General features: G+C 31.5%; 5 protein-coding genes across 9 annotated transcripts; all 5 read right to left on the bottom strand.

The window, feature by feature from the left end:
- Positions 1-1832: 1832 nt before the first annotated feature.
- LOC139091714 (sodium-dependent nutrient amino acid transporter 1-like) lies at positions 1833-4174 on the bottom strand. The gene is made up of 8 exons (XM_070641874.1): positions 4017-4174; positions 3818-3873; positions 3721-3762; positions 3294-3603; positions 2729-3237; positions 2433-2665; positions 2009-2377; positions 1833-1949 (listed from the first exon to the last, which is right to left on the bottom strand). Exons 1-8 carry the CDS (start codon positions 4172-4174, stop codon positions 1833-1835), a joined length of 1794 nt encoding a protein of 597 aa, XP_070497975.1.
- Positions 4175-5387: 1213 nt separating this feature from the next.
- Positions 5388-6805, bottom strand: LOC139091713 (sodium-dependent nutrient amino acid transporter 1-like). The gene is made up of 4 exons (XM_070641873.1): positions 6286-6805; positions 5976-6208; positions 5538-5909; positions 5388-5480 (listed from the first exon to the last, which is right to left on the bottom strand). The coding sequence occupies exons 1-4, from the start codon at positions 6803-6805 to the stop codon at positions 5388-5390; spliced, it is 1218 nt and encodes a 405-aa protein (XP_070497974.1).
- Positions 6806-6847: 42 nt separating this feature from the next.
- On the bottom strand, positions 6848-7640 carry LOC139091712 (sodium-dependent nutrient amino acid transporter 1-like). The gene is made up of 4 exons (XM_070641871.1): positions 7449-7640; positions 7322-7377; positions 7218-7259; positions 6848-7161 (listed from the first exon to the last, which is right to left on the bottom strand). The coding sequence occupies exons 1-4, from the start codon at positions 7601-7603 to the stop codon at positions 6848-6850; spliced, it is 567 nt and encodes a 188-aa protein (XP_070497972.1). The 5' UTR covers positions 7604-7640.
- A 1429-nt stretch (positions 7641-9069) lies between these two features.
- On the bottom strand, positions 9070-11425 carry LOC139091739 (sodium-dependent nutrient amino acid transporter 1-like). Of its 2 annotated transcripts, none has more exons than XM_070641902.1 (7): positions 11168-11425; positions 10735-11115; positions 10302-10676; positions 9585-10228; positions 9428-9522; positions 9301-9358; positions 9070-9193 (listed from the first exon to the last, which is right to left on the bottom strand). In XM_070641902.1, the coding sequence occupies exons 1-7, from the start codon at positions 11341-11343 to the stop codon at positions 9141-9143; spliced, it is 1782 nt and encodes a 593-aa protein (XP_070498003.1). In that variant the 5' UTR covers positions 11344-11425; the 3' UTR covers positions 9070-9140. The 2 variants fall into 2 exon arrangements, with proteins under 2 accessions (XP_070498003.1, XP_070498004.1); XM_070641903.1 differs by having other exon boundaries at positions 10735-11101; positions 11168-11305.
- A 75-nt stretch (positions 11426-11500) lies between these two features.
- LOC139091748 (sodium-dependent nutrient amino acid transporter 1-like) lies at positions 11501-20829 on the bottom strand. 4 transcript variants are annotated; one of them, XM_070641918.1, is made up of 13 exons: positions 20777-20829; positions 20163-20349; positions 19978-20088; positions 18614-18708; positions 18159-18224; positions 17989-18065; positions 17872-17927; positions 17776-17794; positions 17341-17670; positions 16897-17271; positions 16144-16787; positions 12898-13050; positions 11501-11789 (listed from the first exon to the last, which is right to left on the bottom strand). In XM_070641918.1, the coding sequence occupies exons 4-13, from the start codon at positions 18698-18700 to the stop codon at positions 11722-11724; spliced, it is 1875 nt and encodes a 624-aa protein (XP_070498019.1). In that variant the 5' UTR covers positions 18701-18708; positions 19978-20088; positions 20163-20349; positions 20777-20829; the 3' UTR covers positions 11501-11721. The 4 variants fall into 4 exon arrangements, with proteins under 4 accessions (XP_070498019.1, XP_070498021.1, XP_070498018.1 ...); XM_070641920.1 differs by lacking the exon at positions 20163-20349 and having other exon boundaries at positions 20777-20817; XM_070641917.1 differs by lacking the exon at positions 20777-20829 and having other exon boundaries at positions 20163-20707.
- Positions 20830-22734: the final 1905 nt, after the last annotated feature.

Below are 22734 nucleotides of genomic sequence, written 5' to 3'. Positions count from 1 at the left end.
TGATCAACAAAAAACAATTTGACTTACGTCTGTTAATGAACTTCAGCGGAGATAACAGATGAAAAAATCAAGACATTTTATGAACCAGATCAACAACCAACCCAGGAGTTTTATCCAACTCAAAAAGGATATCAGTGACTTGGGACGACTACGTTTTTAATGACAGTTTGGAAAGTACATAATGAAAACCTGTTGAAAACGAATATTCTGTATTTTAATAAAGTACAATTTTTGGATGGGTTAACTCCCCCTGCGTAACTATTTTGCATAAATATAATGCTGCTCTGAATTTTTTGTTTTAAAAACAATTTTTACAAAAAAAAATCCTGACTAAAATAATTCTTATTTTGATAATTTTTCCAAAGGAATGCTCCACCAACATCAAAAGCAGGTGAACGATCAAATCAATGAGGAAATATCGGAAAACCAGCTGATGCACCAGTCACCATAAAATCGCAAAATAATCATCCACAACAGAAACCCTCAAATCAGGCAAAACAAAACACGAAGAAACAGGAGAAGGGGAAGGAATGGAAATAACAACAGGTCAAAGCCAAAGACCAATAACAATCATCAACAGATGCAGGTTGTAGAAATACTAGACTTCAATCTATAAACAAACAAGGTCGATTCATCCAGTGGTAATACAAAGGAACAAATTTCACCAGCCCAAGGCACAATCGATGAATGCATGTTCTTCATCAACTCATTCATCGATGAGGAACAGGTACAACAAGCCATCGGCCAAAAAGTTAAAGACTGGCTGAAGTCCCACTTTCAATGGTGCGTCTACTGAGTGCAGAGGTCTGGCCCATCCTTACACGTTAAACAATTATCTAACGAATCAACCACAAATCGTTCAAAGGAAGGAAATAGATCTGAATCTGCAAAAGATTTTTTGACATCAACAAAATAACAACATGTCCGAATCAGAGGAAACTACTACAAGACTTTCATGCAACATGTCCGGGGAGTTCATGACACATTCAGAAGATCGATTATTCACCGACGCCGGTTGACCATTGCGCTGTTCCACATATTGATACAGAAATGCCAACTGGAAAAAATTCAATATTCGTCGCATCCAAGCCACTCTTGGTGTCTATTTCGGTTAATAATCAGGACGAAAAGAAGTCTTCGACAACATGGCAAGTGAATAGCATTTTTGTTTTAAACCGAAGTAAGTGACAGTCCGTTCTGGGATCGGATTTTTAATCGATTGACCAATTTGTGATATTCGGAAACAACCCAGTACATAAAATCCAACTCATTTAATATTTGCAAACCGTCTGTGTCTCAAACTTAACTATTTTCCGAAAGTTTGGAAAAAAGCTAAAGTAATCCCGATCCCAAAACCTGGCAAACCAGCAAACGAAGTGAGCAGCTATAGGCCAATAAGCTTGCTTAGTTCCCTAAGCAAAATATGGAGAGAGTATTGCTGAATTTGCATTGTCAATTGAGAGATATCATCAAAAACAGCAAAGGAAAACATGCATACAAAACAAAGTTTATCATTTATTAAAATAGAAGAAATATTTATTTTTTAACGTTTATTCTTTTGATACTGAAAGAAAACTCAGCCGATACAACAATACATGAACAAATGGAAAATAAATCTCAACAAACAGAAGACTCAAGCCTTATTCAACAAATAGGTACTCCAGACTTCCTAGAGACAACATCAAATTTCAACGAAAACATCAAATGCTCACAAGAGAGTAAGTAAGTATAAAAGGTCTGTTGTCAAATAATTCTGCATTATGATTTTATTCAGAACAGTATAACTCCTCCGTTAGTTACTTCATCATTCATTTTTCATGAATTCTTGATATTTATTTTTCATAATTTTCTTGTTTTAAACCGAAGCCAACAACAAGTAAGAGACAATCTTTTCTGGGAGCCTTCAATGGTCCCCAGTTAGCCTTTGGACGAAATGCTGCTTTAATTTTCTGTAATACAATTTATTTAAATATATTTAATCACTCTAGGTCTGTTGCCATAAAATTACCTCAATCATTTGGCCATCCTTCTTTCCTATTTCAATGAACATCATCACTGGTAGCCACATGATTCCCAAAAATGTTATACTCCATCCAATAATGTGTGCAATTAATGGAAAATCCAGACCATTATAAGTTGGATGCTTATAGTTGATCAATGAACTGAGAACAATTGATCCCATTATTACAGGTGCTACTACATACCAGCACGCCTTCCAGTATAATCCAGGTTCATGTCCAATCATAAATTGAACATCCTTACAAATTCTTTTGACACCGTAGATGTAGCTGAAGGAAATAATTTCGAAAAATGCTAGAATGAAGGCAATAAAGTTGGCTCCGTAATGATCTACCAAATCGATGACTGCTGATCCTCCCTATAGGAAGATATTAAAAATATTAAGAATCATGAACTTTAATTTGATGACATACTGGAGTGACATAAAGTGAAGAGCAAATAACACCAAAAATCGCATATCCTAATGCTGCTTGCCAATATTTAATTTTTGGAAATTGATCACGAACAACAGTAATTACGCATGACATCATTGCAACGATACTTCCAACTCCAAGGATGAAAATCATCAGGAAAAAGAATACTGAATATACTTGTGGAACGAATTTGAATTTTGATATTGTTTCTGGATATGTCACAAACACCAAACCTGAATGAATAAGGATTCTGCATTTTTAATCCATTAATCATGGATAATAAGTATTACTCATACCTGGTCCACCCTTGATAACTTTGGTTATATCATCGACTTTGAGTTCATACTTTAAATGTCCAATGATGGCAAATGATATGCATCCAGAGATGATAGATGTAAATGTATCGATCGTAGTTACAACATTAGCATCACGGTATATATTATGATCAATCTTGTTGTATGAAGCATACATGACAATATTGGCAAAGAAAACATTGAGTGAAAAGAACAATTGAGTCGCTGCAGCATACCAAACTTTTGGACTAAAAGCATTTTCCCAGTTTGGTGAAAAGAAATACACAATTCCTTCAAATGATCCAGGAAGTGTTAAGGCACGGATTAGAAAAATAACCAGAAAGATGAAAGGTGCTATTCCTGTTATGTATGATACTTTTCCTGCGCTCTTAATACCTTTTACAAGAATAAGGAACACAATTGTCCAGTTGAGTATGAGAAAACCTAATAAACTAAGATTCGGCCATCCGATCCCGTCATTGATATTCTCCTTTGCATGCAAAACTTCATTTCTGTTTAAAGTATAAAAATTATTCAAGTTATATTTAAAGCTAGGCTGAATACTTACATAAAATAGAGCTCTGTTGATGATTTGGTACCTTCTTTCCACGTTTGATTCAAAGAGCTTCCACTTGACGGATAACAAGGTTGTATCCATAATGGATTGCATTCACTCCAAGGAAGAACAGAATTGAATGAATAGAAGAAGTACTTCAATGTTATTGCCAAGATTGATGAATAATAGGTTGAAACACAAACAACACAAAAGACTTGCCCTATAGCAATGCCTCGCATTGCAGGTACGCAATCAAAAGCTTTAATAATTTCACGCGATGAAAATTGTCCAATTATCATCTCAAGATAATAGCCTGGTCGTCCTGAATATTATGACATTAATACAACTGTCCGTACAGACAAAGAGACCGCTGAATCAAATAAAAGCTTACTCTTTGCCTGCTGGCGATAAGTTCCAGTAAAGAATTTAATTTACTTACCTACTAATACCAAAATTATTATGTATGGAATCAAAAATGCTCCTGTGAACGATTGTGTTATTAAATAATTAATAAGGAACTTAAAGTATAGAAAAACCTCCTCCATTTTCTAAGGCTGTAAATGGGAATCTCCATACATTTCCCAAACCAACGCTGTGAAAATTTAACAAAATATAAGATTTTTTTAACTATTTTCCATAATAGTTCCCTAGCAGGCAAAGAGCGTGTTTTTAAGAGCATAGTACGCTGTGCAGCACTTTTTGCCTATTAGGGTTTACTTGCTCCTTAGCTCTCACCTCATTGCAATGCACGATAGTAGAAATTCGATTCCATTTCCCCAATTATCTCGATGCTTTTCTGGCTTCCCATTAATGGTGATTTGCTGTGGATAACAATTAACTGAGTCAATGTCTGTCACCTCCGAACTGTAAGCTGGATTGTAATGGCCTTCCATTCTTATTGATGATTCTAAACAAAAATTTAAAATTTAAATTAATGCAGACAACAGTTTTAATATTTTTATTTTTAGTCATCTTTCGGCTCTTAACCTACCCTAACAAAAACTAATAAACTTCAAAAACTTGTTTTTATTTTGTCTTGATTTAACGCCAGAAATTTATTATTCTCAAATTAAATATTTTTAAAATAACTTAATTAAGTCTTTTGCAAAAATGAACTAAAGCTTTAATTGCTAATGTAATCCACTAATATTGTTTATCTAATCTTTCTTATCTTCAAACAGAAATTTTGCCGAACGATCTGAATTAAATGAATTTCCGAGCAGAACTAAAATAGAAGATGCAAAAAACTTCTAAATACATTAGTTGTCAAAAAATACAGAGAAACATTCTTTTACGACAGAATTGATGAATAAATTTAGTTATGTAACTTCTGTTTAATTTGGGAAATAGCAGTTGTGTATATAATATTCTTTATTTGTGATTCCTACATTTGTCATTGGGCAAATAATAACGTACATGATCTAAATAGCACAAGTCGGGTAACCGAGAGGCACCCGCGTGATTTGGGGCCTAATTCAGTTTAAATGTCACACCGTGCCAGAATCATGCCAGTTGTGGATTTTGATGCGATGACATCCAGACGATATGCTTCTCTGGGATTGCACCCGGACAATCTGGAACCGTAGGGCAACACATTACCTCAGTGGTGAGCAACCTTTTATTGTTTATGGAACACATTGATAATAATTGTCGCTTAATCCTAAAAAATAAAAAAATACTAACAAATCAACTGAACAAGATTGCAATATTTAAATCAGGTTAATCCTTACGAATACTAAAGTTGGTCTATCATGCTGCCAGTTATGCATTTTATCTCATCATATTTGATGGGGATCTTCTTTAGTTGAATATATAATTTGAACTACACATATCAAAAAATCCTTGTTGGTATAGGTGTTTAGCCATTGGCATGGATTGTTAAGTCTTAATTATTCGTTATGCTACTTTAATTTTATAATTTATAGCAATTAATTCACAATTTTAGCATGCTTGTAAAATTAAATTTGTAATATCCAAAATAATATTTGTAGTTATTGATGCCATTAAACATTTCCGACATTTTCCAAGAATTTTAAAAACCGGTTAATTTATTGTCTTAAAATAAAACTACAATTTATAAAATAAAGATTAGTCAGTTCCATTGAATCAGTCATCTTTAATAAATTCCTTGTATCTTGTGTAGTTTTCAGTCTTTAATGGTCCCCAATTTACTTTAGAACGAAAAGCTCCCTTAATTTTCTGTGGAAGTAAATCAAATTTAGTAGATGACATGTTAAGTCTATTGCCATAAAATACCTGAATCATAGAAGCTTTCTTCTGCTTTATAATTTCTATGAGAAGTAAAAGTGGAAGCCACATTACAGCTAATGTTGTTATACTCCATCCTACAATATGTGCTATCGAAGGATAATCTTGTCCATTATCGGTGGGTTTTTCATAGAGTATCAATGTATACAGAACGATCGCTCCCATAATGATTGGAGTGATTGCATACCAACATGCTTTCCAGTAAATTCCAGGTTGAAATCCAAGCATAAATTCAACATCTCTGCATACCTTTTTGACACCATACATGTAGCAGAATGCGACTAGTTCAAACCATGCCAATATAAAAGCTGCAAATGTAGATCCATAGTGATCAACAAGTCCTAAAACAGATTGACCTCCCTAAAATAAAGTATGAAACTATATTAAAGTATTTTTTTCTTGATTATTTTCTATTTGAAGACATACTGGAGTTACGTAAAGAGTCCCACATGCAATGCCAAACAAAGCGTATCCTAATGCTGCTTGCCAATTCTTGACTTTTGGAAATTGATCACGAATAACTGTGATCACGCAAGTCATCATAGCAATTATACTTCCCAATCCAAGTATGAAAAGCATTATGAAGAAGAGAACCGAAAATAATTGAGGAACAAATTTGAATTTTGATATTGTTTCTGGATATGTCACAAATACCAAACCTGAAATAATCAATATTAAAAGACATCACAAGTTTTCTTCTTATGAATTGATCTGAATATAAAACAAGTAGTTATACCTGGACCTCCTTTGAATACTTTTTTGATGTCGTCAACATTAAGTTCATGCTTTAAATGACCAACGATGCCAAATGATATGCATCCAGACATTATTGAAGTAAATGTATCTATAGTTGTGACAATGTTAGCGTCCCTATATATGTTGTGGTCAAATTTATTGTATGAGGCATACATGATGATATTACCGAGAAAAACATTAAGTGAAAAGAACAATTGTGTTGCAGCTGAATACCAAACTTTTGCTTTTAAAACATCTCTCCAGTTTGGTGAGAAAAAATACACGATGCCATCAAATGAGCCAGGCAATGTTAATGCACGAACCAAAAAAATTATAAGTAAAATAAATGGCGCAATGCCGGTAATGTATGCAGCTTTTCCTGCACTTTTGACTCCTTTTATAAGAATTAAGAACACGATTATCCAAACCAAAACCACAAATCCAAAAAGATTTAGGATTGGCCATCCAATGCCATCACGAATGTTGTCTTTGGCATGTAAAACTTCATTCCTAGAATTCATGATATTTAGTTCATGACACAATAAACGGAAACATAACATGACTTACAAAAAGTAAAGTTCAGCTGATGATCTTGTTCCATTTTCAAACGTTTGATTGAAGCCACTTCCACTTGAAGGATAACATGGTTCGGTCCATTCCGGATTACATTCACTCCAAGGAAGAACGGATGTAAATGAATAAAATAAATATCTCAGCGTCATTGCCAACAATGATGAGTAATACGTTGAAATATAAACAACACATATAACTTGGCCGATTGCAATGCCTCGCATCGCAGGCACACAATCAAATGCTTTAACAACACCGCGCGATGAAAATTGTCCCATTATCATTTCTAGATAATAGCTTGGTTTCCCTAGAATATTTAAATTCATTATACATGTGTACATTTGCTCGGTTTGTATTGCTTACCAACTAATATCAAAATGATTATGTATGGAATCAAAAAAGCTCCTGAAAATAGTATACAAATCAATGAGCACACAAAATAAAAAGGAAATTAAATGTCAATATACCTCCTCCGTTATCAAGGGCTATGAATGGAAATCTCCATACATTGCCTAAACCCACACTAGATTGAATTTTTTGGGAAATTAAAAATTGTCACATTTTTATGTTTTTTAAGACTTCTATTTTCCTTACCTCATTGCTATACATGATAGGAGAAATTCAATTCCTCTACCCCAGTTATCTCGATCTTGTTCTGTTTTAAAAATTCCATTTTCATTTCCATATTTTTCATTTTTTGCTCCTTTTTCATCTGTTAAATCCGATACATATGCAGAATTATCAGGCATTTTAACTTTAAATTACTTCGATATTAAACGTCTTTACCGTGCAATTTTTCCTGCAATACTAAATACTATGATAAAATAAACTACATGATAAAGTTTATGATCATTTTTGATAATAATGAAGAGTCGTAAAATGCTTTAACTAGGAAAGAACTCGTATGGAAGAAAATTAGGTCGGATTCAACTATCACGGGGCTTTTAGAGCAAATTCGCTTCTTGCTGTTGATATGGTCGCGGTTCAGCGATGAAATTCGTTTTAATTTTAATGTTTAAGTTCTGTAAAGTCATCAAGTTAAGAAATTGTTAGATAATTCAAATACTTGCTTATTTACTATAACCATGGTCCTATGGAACTTAGGTTACAACAAAATGATTTCTATTTGACTATGATGCTGGCTCTGCACCTATATTGAACAATTTATCCATCCCTTCGTTAAGCTGACATTCTTTTACCATTATTCTGCGTCATGTGGTTTTAAGAAAGTCATTAACAACATGTGACTATATTTGACTATTTTCATAGTTACATACCCAACCCCCAACCCAAAACAGACAATTGTGAAAAATTATATGATTAAAAGACAGTGGTGGAGTTTCAAGGAATTGTAATATAAAGGAGTATAAATCAATAAAAAATTGTCTTTGATAAGAGTTGAGTAATTAAGTTTACTAAATAAGAACTTCAAGAGATGCAATGAGCCGACCGACTTGCTGTCAATTAAAAATTTAAAGCTTCTATGCATGGAGTTGTATGATGACGTATGTACATATAAACAATTTTGAAGTGTTTGGTATTTTAAGAATTTTATTTATATCCCACAGGGTTATTTCTAGACTGGAAATGACAAAAATAGAATGATGGATGTAAATAGAAGTAGGTAGTGCAATAGACGTTATAGATCCCAACTGGCTTTACAAAATATTTAAACAATTTTAGTCAAAATTTCAATTTTTTAAATTTAACAAGTTCATTAATCATAGGGAATAAAATTTCTTCAAGCATGATAAGGAACTGACCTGCCTTCAATAGATAACCATGACCTAGAGCATTAGCAAAAATGATAATAATTCTAGTATTAATTTTTCAATTTGCTGCAAATATTCGTAAAATAATTTTTAAAATTTCTGGAATAAAACTTGTTTGAAAGGTACTTGAAACTTATCATATTCAGCTTTATTATTTAATTGTTTATAAATTACACAGATAACGCATCCATTATTTATTAAAAGGGAATAAAACTGACAAATTACATATAAAATGTGATAAGATAATTCTTTATTTTCATTTGGCACGCGATTACTATTGACACGTGAAATGAGTACAGAATGTGATTTTCATTGAATATTCTGTAAGTCATTTTAGGGACCGTTCACTTATTACGTAATGGTCTTATGATAAGGTTCAGATAAGGCTGCTCCTGAAGCTATTAGGGAAGGGAACTTCACGTTACATAGAGTTAAAAGTTCCTTTAAAATTCTATTATTTTAACTATATTTTAGACATTTTTGAGATTATTAGATCAAAATTGTTGGAAATTCCTTATAACTTCTTGCTTGATCTCCAGAATGCAATAAAGTGTTCGTAACTTTCTCCTAAAAAATATATAATCTATTAGCCTATTAATTTATAGAAGTTTTTTGTGCATTTTATCTAGTTGACATAAATAATGCTCGACCTTCTTTTAAAAGAACAAACTTACTAATCTCTTGATCACATGGTCCCCAGTTTTTATTCGGCTTGAATGCAGCTTTAACTTTCTGTATGGTATAAGAAAAAGCAATATATTAGATTTTATTACTCATATTAATTACATATTTATGCATTACTTGTATGATAGTTTCATGAGTCTGCTTATAAATAGCATATATCATCCATATAGGAAGTTGTAGTAGTCCAAGCAATGATATGCACCACCCGAAAACTGTAATAAATTAAGGGTATTTAAGAAGAGCTTACAAATTTAACATGTATTTTCTTCCTTACTGTGCATCTCAGTAGAGTATTCTTGACCTTGATAAGTAAGTGCCTTCCATGTCGCTATAAAATAGAGCAGAATTGAAATCATAATGAATGGAGTAATAAACTTCCAGCAGATTCTCCAATAGTGTCCAGTTCTTCTTTTCAACATAAATTCAATATCTTTACAAAATCTATCAACACCATAAATCCAGCTGACAGTGATCAATTCAATTATGGCAAGGATTAAGGCCACAAACGATGCACCATAAAAATCCAAAAGATTTATCAGATATTGACCGCCGGGTGTTGTATAAAAAATTCCAATCGCTATGCCGAACACAACAATAGCAAGGACAATTTTCCAGCACATTATTTTTGGATATCGATCTCTGATAGTAGTAAGTATACAGTTGGCCATACCCATATTACTACCAATACAAAAGGAAAACAACATGAGGAAGAAGACAATAGCAAAAAATTGTGGAATGTAATCAAATTTGGATATCGTTTCAGGGTATGCGATGAAGGCGAGGCCCATAAAGCTTGTCGTTACTTGCTGAATATCCTCTATACCCATAACATGTGCTAAATGACCAAGTATACCAAATATTATCAGACCAGCTAATAATGACGTCATATAGTCCATTGTTGTAATGATATTCACATCTCTATGAATAATAATAAAAATTAAAAAAAAAGGTTCGTGAACGCATACATGCGAAAAACATGCTGATACTATACCTGTATATATTTTGATCAAAACGATTGTATGATGAGTACATGATAATTGAACCGAAACAAATTCCTAAAGCATAGAAAACCTGTGTTACAGCAGCATACCATAGTTCCGCATCAAAAATTTTATTGAGGTCGGGAATAATAAAATATAAAATTCCATTTATTGCGCCTTCTAGTGTAGCTGATCTTATCAAAAGAATGATAAGAATGATGTAGGGAAAAATAGCAAGAAAATAGGCAGCTTTTCCTGAACTTTGAATTCCTTTGATAAGAACAAGGCCAATGATACACCATGCGGCAATTAAGCATATAACAAGCTGCCAGTTTGGAAGACCCAAACCATTTTCACTAGAGTTTGCTTCTTTTAGGACATCCTTTCTGAAATTTTCTTACATAAGATTTGCCTCATTCGATTTCAAAATGTAATAAAACTCACATGAAGTAAAGTTCTGCAGATGACTTTGCATTTGTTCCACTAAAATTTCCCATTTTCAAGCTACTATCAACACATGTCGTATTCCATTCAATTTTACAAAGACTCCATGGTAATGGATCTCCAAATGATGCCAGAAAATAGCGAATTGTTAAAGCCATAACAGATGCATAAATGCTGAGAACAACGATAGTGCAAATGCATTGACCAATGCCAATACCTCTGACAGCAGGTACCATGTCATAAACTTTAATGCAACCTTTTGATGAGAATTGACCGAGCAAAATTTCAAGATAATAAAGGGGTTTGCCAACTAAAAATACGATGATAGTGTATGGTATGACAAAAGTGCCACCGCCATATTGAAGAGCTGTGAATGGAAATCTGACGGAGAACGGGATTCCACAAAAAATTTATTTAAAACTTAATAATCTACCTCCACACATTACCAAGTCCCACAGATAATGTTATGCAAGAGCACAGAAACTCAATGTCATTGCTCCATTTTGCCTTTTCAGTTGTGGTTTTTTGGGATAATTTTCTTTCTTTATCGTCATCTGGCTTTTTTACCTTCAATTCCTGCAGCTCTTCGGATTTTTCCATTATATCCATTATGTAATGTACTTATTTTTTTTCACAAAATTGTGAGGTTGAATTTAAAAACTTTTAGTTTATGCTGAAAACCAGTTTAAACTGTCAAACGTCTACGAAAAAACTGAAACACGAAATGACATTGTGAATTTATTTAATAGAACAATTTTGTGTGATATCAAACTTTATCTATCTAAATTTTTTATTATTTTGAGAGAATATACAAGAGTATGAGTACATAAATAAATGCAATGAACATATCATTACTCATCATTTTCATCACTTGTATAAGATCACTCAAAGATAGTAGAGAGTCGTAAAAAATGAGATGTGAGATTTTTTGATGTTAGTGTGCACCTTAAAAACATTTTTTCAAAAAATACAATTTTTTAAACTGTCCTAAATAGTTTTCTTCTTGATTTTAGGTTTTGATGACTTTTGGATGAGGAATTCTCGATATTGTTGCACTGAAAATAAAGAAAATCAATTAAATAATAAGTAATTTAGCAACTTTGTATGTAGATGTCTAGCAGGACTAGAAGAAAGAAGCTTTAAAAACAAAAATCACTGTGACTAGATATATAGTTGTCTTTAAAGCATTTGGATAATCTGGGTAAAGCCAATAATTTTGATCGTCACTATGCTTACTGTTTTTAAACTATATCTTAGAGCTCAAAGTCGACTCAACTTCACATGAAGTTTAAGTCGACTCTACTCCACATAAAGTTTAAGTCAACTCTACTAAACATGAAGTTCAAGTCGACTCTATTGAATACAAAGTTCAAATCAACTTTGAGCTCTGTAAAGATTATGCATACTGTTGAATATAATTTACAACAATTTAGTTGCTTAAGTACTCAAACCCTAATTTTGGTTACAATTTTATTGAGCATTTTGTAATTGAATGAGTCTCAGGCAAATTGCATGCGATTCATATCCCTTGCAGCAATTTCTAAGGATTTTTAAAAGAATTTGCGAGGAAAAGATGTCGGTAGTTGCTCTTAACTGCAAGACAATGACAGGATTTCGAAGAATTTCATACAAGTTTCGATCAGATAAATTTTCCATTTTGGTTCAGAACCTGAGTGTATAGACAAAAATTCGTTAGAACAAGCCATCAATTGGACATTAACTTGCGATCAACTAGTTCTATCGTATTTTTGTCAACTCGGAGAAAGAACGAAAATTTTTCAAAATCCTGTCATTGTGGTAAAGAAAAGGGCCATGATTCCACACAAATTCATTCAAAATCCATTCCAAATTGCTGCGATGGATAGTCTTCCTAATAGAGAGAGCTTTCTCTTTTGAAGAATTTTAAGCATTTTTTAAACTCAAAGTCTGATAAAGTCTTTAAAAATTTAAGAATCAAGATCTTGATGACAAAGAAATTACTTGGAAATTCTGCACAAAATTCAATACCTAAACCTTTTCCTCAATCACAAACATACTCTAATTAAAATTCCTTTCACTCTTTTCGAAGAAAAGACGACGTTTCTCGGTTTTTAAACCAGAAAAAAAGAGTCATAAAGTCTTAATCTCATTTCCATAATTTTTCATCCTTTTGGTGTAACTTACTTTTAACAGCATCGTTTGGTCCCCAATTTGAATTTGGCTTAAAGGCATTAATGATTTTCTTACTCCAAGTTTTCTCTTCTTGTTTTATTACAGCATAAATTGCCCAAATAGGAAGTTGAATGAGGCAGAAACATGAAATGCACCATCCGAATGCTGGAAACGGAAAATAAATTTGGTTCAATTGTGGAGTTCATTAAAACTTTGTGCTTCAATTTGTCAATTTTAATTTGTTTACAGCATTCAAGTTTAAGGAAATCCGTAAAATATTTGATAGGAACACTATGGGGCAAAATGAAAAAAAAACATTCACTTTGATTTTTGGACTTTTTGGAATCAAGACTGGAGGGTATTTTTTCTTATAGTACATATAGCAATAGACTTGCATGCAAAATTTCAGCTCATTTGGTGCTGTTTGGTCGGTTCTGGAGCTGTTTGAAGTTGAAAAATGGTAAAAAAATGGTTTTTTTCACTTCTTGTTTGACTTGAAAAGTTTCATATTTAATTAAAAGATATTGAAAAACGGTTTTCGGTTCCTAATTGTACTATATAAGAGCTTTAATTTGACATAGGACAAAGTTTATATATACTGGGTTTTAGTGGCAGGACTTGAGAAAATGTATGAAAATACCAGGAAAAAAGCTCAAGCGTCCGGCAAATATGCTAGTTCTCAAAAGTTTCTCATGTAGACCTATTTTTTCGTAAAGTACTTACGTTCTCCTTTACAAAACTGAAAAAATATTCAAAATTGGTTGGTACGAACAAAAGTTATTGCATTTTTAGTTTTGGACGAATTTTTTTCTCAAAACTAATATTTCTGAGATGAATTTGGAAGATATCATTTGAAAAAAGTTTTTTAATGTTTTTTGATGTATTTAGTGATTTTAAGAAGACTTGTGAAGAAATTTTTTGAAAAAGTTCAAAATTCTTCGAGTTAGAGGTACATATGCTATTTGACGACTTGACCCTTTTTCTCATCACTCAAACTGCTATAACTTTTACATGACTAAATATATTTCAGTTCTGTTTTGTTTTTCTTGTAGCTTATTGTAATACCATTGCCAACTATATATAATACTTAATAGTTGGAAGTAGTCTTGGTCGTGAAAACGGACCCTGTTTGTGACTGACCCTTTACAAAGAAATTTTCAAAAAAGTCATTTCTAAAACTACCACTTAGAAATTAAATAATATAATGTTTTTGTGTTTTTTAGGTCAAAATATGATAGTTATGAATCTCAAAACACAAAAAATCTCATTTTGTAAATTTTCTGTAACTTTAGGGGCCTTCATAGGTAATACTCAGGTAGTCTCTCAATTCTCAGAAATGAAACTTTTTTATTGACTTTTTTTGATTGATATTGAATATTTACAATTATTTTGTGCAGAATGTATCAATTTTAAAAAGTTTGGGTCGAAAAAAAGTGATTTTTGACTATTTTGTTAAAAACAGGCTTAGGTAGGCCACATTTAAGGCACTCCAGTAGCCACTATGATTAAGTTCTTTACATGTTTAATACATATTATTAAAGGTAATAGTAGTAACTAGTAATAACAGAAAACAGAATGCAAAAATATTGGTTCTAAAAAAAGTTATAGTCATTTGAGTGGCCAAAAAAGTGTCGAGGAGAGCAACCAGCATAGGCAGAATCACAAAAATTCAAAAATTTAATGAAATTCTTGAAGTATTTTGATTAAAAACTATTTTTATGTCGTAATAATTCAAATTATTGCGTTTTTTGTCAAAATAAACGTAAAATTTTGAATTAACGTGTTTTTGCCTATGCTGGTTGCCCTCCTCGGCACTTTTTTGGCCACTCAAATGACTATAACTTTTTTTAGAACCAATATTTTTGCATTCTGTTTTCTGTTATTGCTAGTTACTACTATTACTTTTAATAATATGTACTAAACATGTATAGAACTTAATCATAGTGGCTACTGGAGTGCCTTAAATGTGGCCTACCTAAGCCTGTTTTTAACAAAATAGTCAAAAATCACTTTTTTTCGACCCAAACTTTTTAAAATTGATACATTCTGCACAAAATAATTGTAAATATTCAATATCAATCAAAAAAGTCAATAAAAAAGTTTCATTTCTGAGAATTGAGAGACTACCTGAGTATTACCTATGAAGGCCCCTAAAGTTACAGAAAATTTACAAAATGAGATTTTTTGTGTTTTGAGATTCATAACTATCATATTTTGACCTAAAAAACACAAAAACATTATATTATTTAATTTCTAAGTGGTAGTTTTAGAAATGACTTTTTTGAAAATTTCTTTGTAAAGGGTCAGTCACAAACAGGGTCCGTTTTCACGACCAAGACTACTTCCAACTATTAAGTATTATATATAGTTGGCAATGGTATTACAATAAGCTACAAGAAAAACAAAACAGAACTGAAAAATATTTAGTCATGTAAAAGTTATAGCAGTTTGAGTGATGAGAAAAAGAGTCAAGTCGTCAAATAGCATATGTACCTCTAACTCGAAGAATTTTGAACTTTTTCAAAAATTTCTTCACAAGTCTTCTTAAAATCACTAAATACATCAAAAAACATTAAAAAACTTTTTTCAAATGATATCTTCCAAATTCATCTCAGAAATATTAGTTTTGAGAAAAATTCGTCCAAAACTAAAAATGCAATAACTTTTGTTCGTACCAACCAATTTTGGATATTTTTTCAGTTTTGTAAAGTAGAACGTAAGTACTTTACGAAAAAATAGGTCTATATGAGAAACTTTTGAGAACTAGCATATTTGCCGGACGCTTGAATCTTTTTTTCCTGGTATTTTCATACATTTTCTCAAGTCCTGCCACTAAAACCCAGTATATATAAACTTTGTCCTATGTCAAATTAAAGCTCTTATATAGTACAATTAGGAACCGAAAACCGTTTTTCAATATCTTTTAATTAAATATGAAACTTTTCAAGTCAAACAAGAAGTGAAAAAAACCATTTTTTTACCATTTTTCAACTTCAAACAGCTCCAGAACCGATTAAACAGCACCAAATGAGCTGAAATTTTGCATGCAAGTCTATTGCTATATGTACTATAAGAAAAAAATACCCTCAAGTCTTGATTCCAAAAAGTCCAAAAATCAAAGTGAATGTCCCTTTTTTTTTCATTTTGCCCCATAGTGAGGAATTAGGGTTGGAAGAGCAAATTAGAATTAAACTTTTAGAAGTGTGCATCGCTAGCTCTATAGGTCATGATAATATGTCAAAAGTTAATCTTCCTTACCATGCATGTTGGGATGATATTCATAGTCTTGATAAGTTATCGATTTCCATGTCGCAATGAAATATATAAAAATTGCAATCATGATTGTTGGCGTGATATACTTCCAACATAATCTCCAATAAAGTCCTGTCTTTATTTTCAACATAAATTCAATATCGTCGCAAAGTCTATCAACGCCATAAATCCAGCTGACAGTCAACAATTCAATTATAGCTAGTATTAATGCAACAAACGATGCACCATAAAAGTCAAGAAAAAATATTAGAAATTGTCCACCTGGAGTTGTATAAATTGTACCAATTATTATTGAAATAATGGCAATGGTAAGAACAAGCTTCCAATATTGTATGTTAGGGAATTTATCTTTGATTACGGTAATCACACAGCTTGTCATTCCTATATTACTTCCGATGCCCAATACGAACAGCATAATAAAAAATAGCATTGAAAAAAATTGTGGAATGAAATCAATTTTGGCTATTGTTTCAGGATATGCCATAAAAGCAAGCGCAATGTTGCTCTTTGTTACTTTTTGTATATCGTCGATTTCCATTATGTGTGCCAAGTGACCCAGTATTCCAAATATTATGAAGCCCGATAACAATGAAGTTCCCGTGTCAAGGAGTGTTATGATATTCACGTCCCTAATTGGATAGAAATGAAAAATTTCTTTATGGCTATTCATAACTGACGTAATTTTTACACAAAAATTTGGCTTTAAAAGCTCTAGATAGAGGTAATTAAAGCACTTACTTGTATATGTTTTGATCGAATCTGTTGTATGATGAATACATGATTATGGAACCGAAGCAAACAGCAAGAGAATAAAAGACTTGCGTAACTGCTGCATACCACACTTGAGCTTCGAATATTTTATTCCATTGTGGTTTAATGAAATAAATCATTCCATCGATTGCACCCTCGAGTGTTGAGGAACGTATGAGAAGAATAATCATAACAATATATGGAAATATGGATAGGAAGTATGATGCCTTTCCTGAACTCTTGACTCCTTTTATTAGAATTCCACCTATACAAATCCAGGCAAATATCAAACATAATACTAATTGCCAATTTGGATAACCTATTCCATCGTCAATTGAACTCGTTTCCTTTAATATGTCTTTTCTGTAATAAAAAAGCATTCATGTCAATTTAGTGCTTGATAAAGTTCATTCAATTAATAAAGTAGCTTACATGAAATACAACTCTGCTGATGATTTTGGTCTATCATCCGAGAAATTAATTGACTTTATGCTACTATCAATGCATGAGACATTCCATTCATCCTTACATTGACTCCACGGTAATGGATCATTAAATGATGCGAGAAAATAGCGTATTGTAAGACCCATCAATGATGCATAATATGTTGTAACAAAGCATGTCGATATTACTTGTCCAACACCAATGCCACGCATTGCTGGCGCCATATCATACACTTTGATGCAACCGCGTGACGAAAATTGACCCAGTAATAATTCCATATAGTAGAGCGGCTTGCCCACCAGTAATAATACGATGATGCTAATGAGATTAATTAGGCATTAAATAGAAGGAAAGGAAAAAGGGAAAGAATAAAGAACGAGCGTCATAAATAAATTCTACTATGAACAAATTCGTTATGCTTACTATGGAAATACAAAGGCACCTGTTGATTGGAAATGAAAATCGGCAAGTGAAAAATGTTTTAATTGCTATAGATGATTTATGAAAGGTTAAAGTTACCTCCTCCATTTTCGAGTGCAATGAATGGAAATCGCCAGACATTCCCCAAACCAACGCTGTGAATAGAATTTTTGCTTAATTAACTATTGAAATATTTTTCAAGTTCTTTTACTTTACCTTAGTGCAATGCATGAGAGTAGAAATTCGATATCTTTGCTCCACTTGTCTTTAGCTATAAACTGTTCATCTACTGTCTGGAAATTGTACAAAAGCAAACATAAACTTGTGAACTAATCTAACTATGCCAACAAAGTTACATTAATTGACTAAAATTATTTTTTAATTACATTTTTTGGCTTCTCCTTTTTAATTTCAGAACTTATGCTTGCTTCTTCATCGTTTATTAAGGACATCTGGAGGAGAATAAAAATTGTAGTTTAATTGCCTTTGATATTGAGAAATGTGAGCAATTTAACATCAATTTATTGGAAAAACCTTTATAATGGATTCTTTGATTTATCTAATTGACATTTGGAAATATTTGGTTTTATTACTTGAGAGTTCAAATGCCTGCCATGACTGTTCATTTCAATTAGACTTTTAATGCAAATTGGTATCTGTCTTTTGAATGATTTATGTTTTTTAAGATATTTACTTTGGTTAAGTGCTTGCTCAATATTCAATGCTTGTCAAATTTTGGGATGTATGTCTTTATTCCCTGATATAAAATTTGATAGAAAATCCAATGGAATGGATGATAAATTTGATAAAATTTGAATTTTCACACAGAGTTATAACTTACTTGTATCTCAGGAAAAGAAATATCTTTGCCAATCTGTCCATTCGAACTACCGTAATATTCATTTAAACTTTCCACACCTCCAAACATTGCACACGCTAGAAAGACAAAAATGGAATGAATAGTTTTTTAAAGTAAGACTTGCCACAACATATTTTTTCAACATATACAATACAAGTAAAAGTGATACACATAAGTATGCTCTTTAACCGCATTAGACTGTTCATCGAAGAAATATTACAATATAGAATGACAAATGCCTATACACTAGAGGCGCTTCTCTTAATAAGCAATCTAGTTCTTTGGAAAAAGAGACAAAATAAAACGCGGAAATGCATAAGTATATCAGATTACCATCAATCGATTTATGCTTTATACTCGCATTTATTGGTACTGATTTAGAGCATTGACAATTACATTGTAGTCCGTAGACTGTTTATATGCTGATGATCTTTGACTATGTGATTCATTTTTCATTTAAACATAATTCTTACTAATTGGATTCCCCGTTCAGAAGTGTTGAAAAATAATTTTAATGTGGATTTCAAGTGTAGAGACTTTCAAAGAAGCGTGAAATCACTAAGCTCAAATATGGTTCAATGAAGAAGTTATCATGTCTGTTATATTCAATATTTAAATAAACAGACATATTAATGATAATGAATTTTGAGAGATAGTCTTGACAAATGCATGCTGATTAATAATTACTGAGATTAATCATTTTACTAATTGATATTTTTAGAGAAATCGAAAGTCAGAGTTGGCCGAACTACGGGAGTCCAGACTTCAAATGAAACTACAGGAACTAGTTCCTGCATGAAAGAACTAAAGTTCGAACAATGGATGAAAGAAAAATTACACAGCATAGAACAAATATTTTCAAAGTCATTGTTATCTTTAAAGATTGATGCTCTCAGATGTGCTTGCTATAAAATCGTATTCTCAAATATTTATCAAAATATTGAATTTTGAGGTCAAAAGTTCATGAGAAATTTTCAAATTCATTGATTTTTATAGCTTTAAAACTTTCCCGATCGGCACATTTTGAAATTGTGGAACTTAGAAGAAATTGACTAACAATTGGCGAATTTGATTACTTTCTCAAAGTAGCTGTCATTTAGCTCTAAGTATACTGATAAAAATTTCATCCCAGGCCACCGTTATTCTGATTTGATGGCGAGTTTGGTTTAAATCAGGCACTATGTCAGAGTCATGCTGGTCAAGTACCGAGTTTTTAATTGATTAACCGATTTGTGCCATTTGGGATGTGAATACATACTTTTCGCCACTTTCTTTAGCCATAGAGCATTTAGCATGAACACTTCTTTTTTATTGATTTACAATAATAATCACAAGAATTTACTTACTTTTATTGATGTGCGCTGCAATAATGCTAATTATTTCGTAATTTTGTTTTTAAATTGGACTATAAAAAGTGATTCACTCTTAATCAGTAAACACGCTTTTTGATGATCCTGCTAGAATACGAAGTGAGACAAATTATCAATAGACTACACATAACCCTCACGATTATCAATTTCATTATTCATACATTTTCAAATGTGATAAGATTATTATAAAGTTCATTTCCGACAATAAAGAATGTAAAGAATTTGCATGCTTGTGTATATTGTTTAGGTCATCGTTTGTCGGCAACTTGTGCAAGGTGCATTAAATGTTTAATAAATTAGAAGAGTTCACAGCGTATATTGCGATGCTGATAATGTTTCTAATTTGACCTACAATCAGTATTAAAGTATGTTAATCTATGTTTTAGGTGGAAACCAATTCTGTTATCACTGTCGAAAATTTTGGGTACTTTTTCAGATTATTAGCTAATTATTTATGCACTATCAGTTTTTTAATTTCAAAATTTAGAGGTTTTTATAGCCAAATCCACAATCTATTAAAGCTACACAGTGTTATCAACGTGAAAATTACAGGCTAATTGAAAATTTTTCATTAATTTATGTTACACTATAGAAAGTTATGCACGGTATTTGCATTCACTGACCGTAAGCTATCTATTTCATAATAATAAATCATACATTAGCATATTTTGTGTTTTTAAAATTCACATAAATTTATATTACTTTTTTTCCTTTATTACTGACACAGAAAAGTAGAATATTGAATTAATAATAATAAAAAATAATTGTCACCAACACGAGCAATGAGACTCCGAAGCCAAAAATTAATTACGAAGTGAACGATTGAATGGTTGGAGAGAAACTGAACTTTTTTTGATAGGGAAACCATACTGATATCAGTTTTTACTTGCTAAGAAAATAATAACAAGTTTTTTTTATTTACTTCCAAGTAATCAGAATGGCATTCGAGATTAATTTAACTGGATTAGCTTAATAACTCTGATTTATCAATTAAATCGACAATGGATTAAGAAGTATGTGTAAAATTACTTTGTAGTAAATTGATTCAAGGAAATAATTTTTAAGAAATTAAGGTTTTATTTTTGCACATTGGAACTAAAGGTTCTCGAGAATGAGACCAAGACTTCCAATAATTTCCTCATAGTCTTGGTCTCGTTTTCATTCTCGGTGAGGGTGGGGAAGTTTATTTTTTTGGAAACTATTTTTTTGGCTTGGAATTTTTTGGAACATATTTTTTTGGAATTTAATTATTTGGAAAATAAAATTTTGGAATAGAATTATTTGGAAAATAATTTTTTGGATTTGTTATTTTTTGGAACGGATTTTTTTGCATTATTTTTTGGAAAATAATTTTTTGGAAAAACCTTCATTGGAAAATATTTTCTTGGAAATTTTTATTTGGAAAATATTTATTTGGAAAAACTTTTTTGGAGGAGAAATTTTGGAAAGTTCAAATCTAATAAATTTTAGCTTGTATTTTAATTTGTGAATTATTTGTTCGGCGGATTTTTTGCAACTCAACAGTACTAAATTAATGTCTTTTATATGAAAAGTTCTCTAACTTTCAGTCAAGAGAACAATAGTGACTTATACATTCCTGGATTTGGTTTTTGGCAGAGTCAAATAGACAAGTGACTTAGTAGATCTTGTGTTTAAGTTTAAGGACGGTCTATATCATTTAAAAAAGGATAAAACAATAAAGATTGGAAAATAAAAAGTCAGTTAGGTTCATGCCTATGTTTGAGCACAGAAATTTAAGAGTTTTCAACCAAGCATAATAACAAATACGCTACCGAGACATAATAGCTTTTTGACTACTTTTATTATACATGAAGCTTTTGTAACCCTCGCAAAAGTCGTCGATCGAGGGACTTATGCACATTTTTGAACCAGCGATCCGTAATTGATTAATATATATCAGTTTTCCTACCATAAAACAAAATCCAGTAAGATACTGATCACTTATAGACCAAAAAATTAACATCCAGTTAAATCCGAGTTATTTTCAAACTTAATACAAAAGATCCAGTAATATCGCAGTCAAATACTCTATCCAAAACCAAAATCTAGTAATGTATAAGTCACCTTTGTTCTGTTTACTGAAAGTTAGAGAACTTTTCATATAAAATACATTAATTTAGAACTGTTGAATTGCAAAAAATCCGCCGAACAAATAATTCACAAATTAAAATACAAGCTAAAATTTATTAGATTTGAACTTTCCAAAAATTTCTCTTCCAAAAAAGTTTTTCCAAATAAATATTTTCCAAATAAAAATTTCCAAGAAAATATTTTCCAATGAAGGTTTTTCCAAAAAATGATTTTCCAAAAAAATAATGCCAAAAAAATCCGTTCCAAAAAATAACAAATCCAAAAAATTATTTTCCAAATAATTCTATTCCAAAATTTTATTTTCCAAATAATTATGTTCCAAAAAATAAATTCCAAAAAATTCCGAGCCAAAAAATATTTTCCAAAAAAATATAGTCCGCCGGTGAGGGTAGCTCATTCGAAAATTTATCGAGGTACAGAGCAAGGACACAGAGCTGCATCCTGATATGCATAATTCACAATGAACTTTGTAAAATAAAAATGCCGTCTAAATACTTGTGAATATCAAATGAATCAATTAATTTCTATTATCCATTTAGATCATCCATAAAGAATCTAATCATATCTCACTAGTTCTTCATAGTAAATATTTTAATATCCAATTGTTTACATGATTTTTTG

The sequence above is a fragment of the Chironomus tepperi genome, unplaced genomic scaffold (assembly GCF_022539635.2).
Source record: "Chironomus tepperi strain 1889 unplaced genomic scaffold, CSIRO-AGI_Ctep_v1 contig_260, whole genome shotgun sequence".
NCBI lineage: Eukaryota > Metazoa > Arthropoda > Insecta > Diptera > Chironomidae > Chironomus > Chironomus tepperi.
The sequence above is the reverse complement of the archived record's forward strand: the minus strand, read 5'-3'. Positions and strand labels throughout refer to the sequence as shown.

Bases quoted from the DNA above. Each gene is read 5' to 3' on its own strand.
- LOC139091748 (XM_070641918.1), bottom strand. From the start codon at position 18,700: ATGTTTGGAGGTGTGGAAAGTTTAAATGAATATTACGGTAGTTCGAAT. The intron at 18,066-18,158 runs GTAATTAAAAAA...TACAATTTCCAG, and splicing joins AAAAGGAGAAGCCAAAAAAT to ACAGTAGATGAACAGTTTAT. The intron at 13,051-16,143 runs GTAAGGAAGATT...TTCCGTTTCCAG, and splicing joins ATATCATCCCAACATGCATG to CATTCGGATGGTGCATTTCA.
- LOC139091714 (XM_070641874.1), bottom strand. From the start codon at position 4,174: ATGGAAGGCCATTACAATCCAGCTTACAGTTCGGAGGTGACAGACATT. The intron at 3,604-3,720 runs GTAAGTAAATTA...CATAATATTCAG, and splicing joins AATAATTTTGGTATTAGTAG to GACGACCAGGCTATTATCTT. The intron at 2,666-2,728 runs GTATGAGTAATA...TTATTCATTCAG, and splicing joins AGTTATCAAGGGTGGACCAG to GTTTGGTGTTTGTGACATAT.
- LOC139091739 (XM_070641902.1), bottom strand. From the start codon at position 11,343: ATGGATATAATGGAAAAATCCGAAGAGCTGCAGGAATTGAAGGTAAAA. The intron at 9,523-9,584 runs GTAAGGAAGAAA...AATTTATTACAG, and splicing joins ATACTCTACTGAGATGCACA to TTTTCGGGTGGTGCATATCA. The intron at 9,194-9,300 runs GTAAGTTTGTTC...TATATTTTTTAG, and splicing joins ACCATGTGATCAAGAGATTA to GAGAAAGTTACGAACACTTT.
- LOC139091713 (XM_070641873.1), bottom strand. From the start codon at position 6,805: ATGAATTCTAGGAATGAAGTTTTACATGCCAAAGACAACATTCGTGAT. The intron at 6,209-6,285 runs GTATAACTACTT...TGATTATTTCAG, and splicing joins AGTATTCAAAGGAGGTCCAG to GTTTGGTATTTGTGACATAT. The intron at 5,481-5,537 runs GTATTTTATGGC...TTACTTCCACAG, and splicing joins AGAAAGCTTCTATGATTCAG to AAAATTAAGGGAGCTTTTCG.
- LOC139091712 (XM_070641871.1), bottom strand. From the start codon at position 7,603: ATGCCTGATAATTCTGCATATGTATCGGATTTAACAGATGAAAAAGGA. The intron at 7,378-7,448 runs GTAAGGAAAATA...AATTCAATCTAG, and splicing joins CTATCATGTATAGCAATGAG to TGTGGGTTTAGGCAATGTAT. The intron at 7,162-7,217 runs GTAAGCAATACA...TAAATATTCTAG, and splicing joins AATCATTTTGATATTAGTTG to GGAAACCAAGCTATTATCTA.